The sequence below is a fragment of the Citrus clementina genome, unplaced genomic scaffold (genome assembly GCF_000493195.1).
Source record: "Citrus clementina cultivar Clemenules unplaced genomic scaffold, Citrus_clementina_v1.0 scaffold_9, whole genome shotgun sequence".
Lineage (NCBI taxonomy): Eukaryota > Viridiplantae > Streptophyta > Magnoliopsida > Sapindales > Rutaceae > Citrus > Citrus x clementina.
This window is the reverse complement of record NW_006261964.1, coordinates 14,352,371-14,358,367: the sequence shown is the minus strand read 5'-3', so window position 1 is coordinate 14,358,367 and position 5,997 is coordinate 14,352,371. Positions and strand designations below refer to the sequence as shown.

At 32.9% G+C, this 5,997-nt stretch overlaps 1 protein-coding gene across 2 annotated transcripts; it reads left to right on the top strand.

Annotated features, from left to right (window-relative positions):
• Nucleotides 1-813: 813 nt before the first annotated feature.
• Nucleotides 814-4,975, top strand: LOC18031343 (peptidyl-prolyl cis-trans isomerase FKBP12). Of its 2 annotated transcripts, none has more exons than XM_006420785.2 (5): nt 814-1,033; nt 1,533-1,566; nt 1,689-1,750; nt 2,590-2,642; nt 4,687-4,975. In XM_006420785.2, exons 1-5 carry the CDS (start codon nt 946-948, stop codon nt 4,771-4,773), a joined length of 324 nt encoding a protein of 107 aa, XP_006420848.1. In that variant the 5' UTR covers nt 814-945; the 3' UTR covers nt 4,774-4,975. The 2 variants fall into 2 exon arrangements, with proteins under 2 accessions (XP_006420848.1, XP_006420847.1); XM_006420784.2 differs by having other exon boundaries at nt 816-1,033; nt 4,677-4,975.
• The last annotated feature ends 1,022 nt before the right edge of the window (nt 4,976-5,997 follow it).

The window sequence follows — 5,997 nt, the reverse complement described above, 5'->3', positions numbered from 1 at the left end:
AATACTAAATTCTTTTTTCAAAGTCGCGTGAAGCGCAGTTCTATTTTCTAGTATATATATAAAGTTGGGACTTGAGGAGGTGATGTGGCATCATCATTTTTTATCTTTGTATATTCTCTATTATCTAATAAATAGAGAAATTTTCTTTTAAATTTAGTTTTCATCTTCTCATAATTAATTTGATTGTTATTAAACAATAACAATTGTGTAAAGATTTTAATGAGGCATATTCTTTGTAATGAACATCAAAGGGGGAGTGTTATGAATTTATTAAAATAAATGTAGATGTTCATAACATATATCTCTTAGTCTCCCATAACATATATCTCTTAGTCTCCCCACTATCTCTCATTAGCAACCTTTAGTTTCCCTGTAACTCTCACTATCTCACAAGAAATTATGATCCATAATTTTTCATTAATTTCATGGAGTGATTATGTAACTATAAAATGAGAGCTTATCTTTTTATTTTGTACACACACAATTGGAATGAATAAAATCACTCTATAATATATTCTCTCATTTTATTCTTTATCTTGCGTTGCTTCTTTATTTGTATTGCTGGCTAATAGTTTTTTTTTATATTTTATAAGGTTGCCTCATCTTAAAAAAAAATCAATTCATATTTTTTATCAGTTTCATTAAGTGTAAAGTAAAAAAAAATAATAATACTAAATTTTTTTTAAAGCCACGTGAGTGCGATTTTATTTTCTAATAATAAAAATAAATTCAAAATCTGGTGGGATATGTTGATAAGAAATCGAAAGAATATAGTGGCCCAAATGTTAGTACTTTGATAAAAGGGGCAAAAAAAAAAAAAAACTGAAAAGGAGGTAATAAATGAGCCGATTATCACCTATCAAAAAAAAAAAAAAATGAGCGGATTATCAGATAACCATTAAAAAGAGTTACCAGAAAGTCAAAAACCCTAAGACAGAGAAGGAGATGGGAATAGAGAAGCAAATTTTGACCCCAGGAAACGGTCCTAAGCCGGTTGCTGGTCAGAAGGTTACCGTCCACTGCACTGGCTACGGTTAGTTTTTTTTTTTTTTTTTGGTTGTCAACTTAATGCATTTTTTGTAAATACATCGAAAGTTTGGTAATGGGTATTTGCTAATATTAGTGATAATCATATTATTTTTTTTTTTTTGTGAATTTTTCAATGGAGAGGACATTATGTCTGATCTTTATATTTTGAGTGTGTGTGCATATGTATAAACCGAAACCTCTTATGATTCTGTGAGTTTAGGCACAAGTAAGGGATGATAATCGCTGACTTTTCTAAGTGTGTCACACATATTTAACTTATAGCTTTCAGTTTGTAGAGTTGTTATCCGTTATTTCCGTATATAGGTCTCGGTGAATCAATGTTCTGTGTTAATTACATATACTGGCATACAGTTTAACCTTGCAGGGTCGTGCTGGAAAAATTTGAGTGTGTCAAAGTAAGCTAATTGTGAAATGAGTGGAAGCTTTGTTCATATATAGTTTTCTTCTCTTTTCACACCTTTAAATATTTCTTTTTAATGCAGGGAAAAATGGCGATCTGTCTCAGAAGTTCTGGAGGTGAGGATTGTGTTATTGTGTTTAAACTATATTTTGAGTCTCAAGTACGATTTCTCTTTTATTTAAATGCTCCTTTCAAATATTACAGTTGGTTACTGTTCCATTATTTTTTACTTTTACAGCACAAAGGACCCTGGGCAGCAGCCTTTTACATTCCAGATTGGCAAAGGCTCTGTTATAAAAGGTAACTCTATGGTTTTTCTTTTCGGCTACTTTTTGAAGTCCATGATTTTACATTGTTTTTGTTCTGTTAACAACGAGAGGAATGAACACATTTAAGTTTTTAGATAAGTTATCATTTTATCAGAGTTTGAATGTTACGCTTGGAACTCAAGTTTGTTTCTTTATATTTTTGTAGCAAAGGCATTTTGAATATGGCAAATTAAATGTACTATATCAAAGAAGTGACTGGTGGTAGTGCTTGTTTTTGTTGCGTCCTTGACTGGCGCTTTTGCTTACAAGTTGCTCTGTGACCATTTTTGAGATGTGTTTATAACCCTTTTAGTTGTTTGTTTAAGCAAGAAACTAATGTCTTATTTTAAATTTTTAACCTGAGAGTTTTATCTTCCTGTGTGTCAATTATGCATTTTGTTGCTACTGAAGATTGTGTTTGTTGTGCATTGAAGATGTTTTATGTAACTCCTCTCCTAATGCCTATATTTCTTTGGTCATGTTTGCAACTCTGTAGTGCTGTTTTAAAATCATCTCCAAACAGCCTCTTAATATCTGAATTGATAATTTCTAGTGTCCTAGCTAATTTACTGGTTATTATTTATGTATCATAAATTATATTGAACACATAATCATTATAATCATAATTTTTTTTTGTCAGAAAGCATTTCCTTTTTAACTCTATGTCAAGTTAAGGACATTTCAGCTCTGAGATGACCACGATTTTTATATTATCTTTGTTCTTTTCCTTCTCATTTTGATACTTTGGGCATGATATTGAATACTAAGAAGATAAACTTTAAATTTATAATGTATAATGTGTATAATCCTATATGTTTGATTTATATGTAGGATGGGATGAAGGTGTGATGGGAATGCAGGTGGGAGAAGTTGCTCGTCTGCGGGTACTATTCTATTCACTCCTTTAAAATAGTTCCTATGTTTCTTTGACAATGTTAAAACATGATGTTTGCATGAAATAGAGCAATTTTAATTTCTAATTGAAATGGTGACTGTGATGCTTATGAAGCATATTATATGAAGATTATTGAACCTTTTGGGCCTTGGCAATAATTTAGAAAGTGATGGCGGGCTCTCCAACCCCCATTTCTTGGTTACATATATTGGTGCATGTTGATGTTTTGCAAATTATTTTCAGAAAACTAGTTGTTTCTTTGATGATACTACAATTTTTTTGTTTTCCTCACGCTAAGAAACAAAAGATTATATAAAGAACTATATGAGATATGTACAAGGAGTGGTGGGACTACAAATCCACAAAAACAGGACAAAAAGTCCCATTCTAAACAAAACACTCAAAAAACTAAATAGACCAAAAATAGCCCAAAACCCAAGAACAACACTGCTTACTAAGAATGCATTCCCTCCTAGGATACAGAGGCTTCCCATTTAAATAAAATAAAAAAGAAAGAGATATCTTTGAACTCAGCAGTAATTGATGCTGCCCAAAACTTCACTTTATCCCATAGGTGCAAAGGATCTTCCCCAGCTTTGTTATCAAAGATTCTCTGATTTCTCTGATTTCTTTCATTCCACAAGACCCAAAAAATAGCCAAGACTGCACAGTCCTCATACAACCTATGCTTTACCTCTCCCTCTCCCTTTTTAAGCAAGAAAATCTTTCCAATAGAAGAATGAAACAAGAGGCAGTGGCCGACCAGCTTAGATTAAAAGTCTTAAACAACTTAGACCACAAAAAGTAAGCAGCAGTGCAGTGTAGAAACAAATTATCAAAATTCTCTTATGTGTTTTCACAAACTGCACACCAATCTAGAAATATTTTCATATTAGGTCTTCTTTTTTTAACCATGTCATTTGTGTTGATTTTTCTATGAGCAACAGACCAAGCCATCATCTTCACCTTGGTGGTGACCTTAGCTTTCCGAATCAGGTGAGAAGGAGAAAATGAGGGAGCATTGACATATCTATGTGACTAAGAAAGTAAGATTTAGTGCACAAACATCCTGATTTATCTAAAACCCAAACTCTCTTATCCTCACTAAGATCATTAAGATAAACCCCATGTAGGAGCCCAAGCATCTCGGCACATTTTTCAGTTTCTCTATCTTTTAAGTTTCTAAGGAACTTAAAATCCCAACTCCACTGCATAACATGCTAACTATGGAAAACTCACAACCTCGAGAAAGCCTATATAATCGAGGGAAAAGATCATAGAGAGCAGCCTCCCTAATCCAACAATCCTTCCTAAAATCTAACTCTCTGCCGATTACCAACCATCAGCTTAATATTGGATAAAAAATCTGTTTTCCCTTTTGAAATAAACACTGGAGGTCATCTACTACTTCCGCCAACTACATCAGCTACATCCCAACCATTTTTATGCAACCCGTACTTGCTTTCCATAGTACAATGCCGAAGAGAATTAACTTCTAGAGGAAACCTCCATAACCACTTCCCAAGCAAGGTCTTATTTCTGTTAAGAATATTTCCTAACCCTAGACCTCCCTTGGATTGCAGTTGAGAAACTACCCTCCAACTGACCAAATGATCTTTTTTTTTTTTTTCACCCTTTCCTATGCCTTCCCACAAAAAATCCCTCATAGCCTTTTCTATTCTTTTAGCCACTGAAATTATTACACTTGCGTCAGTAAGATTTGGCCCTAATTGTTTATGGGAAATTATTGGATCTTTGCTTTTATGCTTTTCCTATTATTTTTTGATTTTTTTTTCCCTTGTGCTAATGTCTTCTCAACTTCAAGGATTATTTTCTTCATTATGATCTCCATAAAAGAACCTACTTTTGGGTAGATTCTCATTATATTCATTGCAGTGGTCAGAGTAGCAGTTGGTTTGCCTTGAGAAATAGTTGATGTGAATTTGTGAAAGCTGTTATCTGTGTACATAACTTAGATTTGTTTTCGTTTAACATCTTCTAATCCTCTTCAATGAATTTGTAGTGCTCCCCAGATTACGCCTATGGTGCTGGTGGATTTCCACAATGGGGGATTCAACCTAACTCAGTCCTGGATTTCGAGATACAAGTCCTGCAGGTAGAATAAGCACCTCATAAAGGCAGAAAACCATCTAGAAATTTTATGGTTTTAAATAAATTGTCTTACCATGGACATGTATGTATGTTATCCTGAACTCCTGATAAATATCAGATGGATATGTTGGAACGATTTTTTTTTTCGACGTTTTAATAACACTACATGTGCAACTTTTTAGCAACAAAGACTTCTTGTTAACTTGTGCATACAATTTTGTCGGCAGCCCCTGTCATACGGCTGTCAAGTTCTGGTAGGCTCCCAGATTGTTTTTATTCAAATGCCAGAGTTAAGAATGGTTTGAGATAAATTCAAGTGATGTTAGAGTAGGACTCCACCGGACAGAATAGGTCAATTGGTGTCGCCTCTACAGTTAAAACAAAAAGTCAAAGAGGAATTCGATCCTCTTTCACACCAATCTTGGAATGTTACATGTTACATGGTAATGGAATCTTATGAGATGCAGTTATAGGCTATTGGCACTTTTCATGAACTACAAAAGTTAATTGCTGGGCCTGATTGTGAACTAAAACACTATTGCCTTGCTAGAAAGCCACTCAAATAGTGGTTGGTTTCACGCATGCTCTTGCATGGTTGATTTGCACTCAATTCTTTTAAAATCATTAATCATGGCTTAGTCACTCTTGAAGGATCTTTTGGCTTTCCTCTTTATGTCAATCATTTGAGAGATTTCTCATTTGCAAATCAATTACTATTTGTTTCTAGTTTCTTTCTAAGGCTTTGTCTGAGATTGCTATTGAAACGGTGAAGCAAGCTTTTTTTAAATTTGTTATATTACAATTTTCTCTATTTTGACCATAATTTTGTAACACTACAGAAGTTATTGTTATAATCTTATTATTTTAAGAATTCCTACTTTATAAATCATAGCTCTCTCTAATGTGTTGTATTACAAATTATTACAATCACTATTAATTATCTGTATAAAAGTTTTTAATCTAATAAGCTCATCTATTTCCTTATAGTACTTCTATCTTTGTGTGGACAGAGAGCTAATTAATCTACTCAATTGAATTATGCCATATCAATTCGTACAAACCATAAGTTTGTACAAAAGTATATCACTCTATATTTTTTCTTGATTAAAACTTCATTACTAGACTAAAATTTTGTTTTATTATTTTTTCCCTTTCCTCAAATCACTCATATGTTAAATTTACCATTAAAACAATCAATTAGGTTTGCATTTTATCATATCAAATAGATTAAT

Bases quoted from the DNA above. Each gene is read 5' to 3' on its own strand.
- LOC18031343 (XM_006420784.2), top strand. From the start codon at position 946: ATGGGAATAGAGAAGCAAATTTTGACCCCAGGAAACGGTCCTAAGCCG. The intron at 1,567-1,688 runs GTGAGGATTGTG...TTACTTTTACAG, and splicing joins CTGTCTCAGAAGTTCTGGAG to CACAAAGGACCCTGGGCAGC. The intron at 1,751-2,589 runs GTAACTCTATGG...ATTTATATGTAG, and splicing joins CAAAGGCTCTGTTATAAAAG to GATGGGATGAAGGTGTGATG.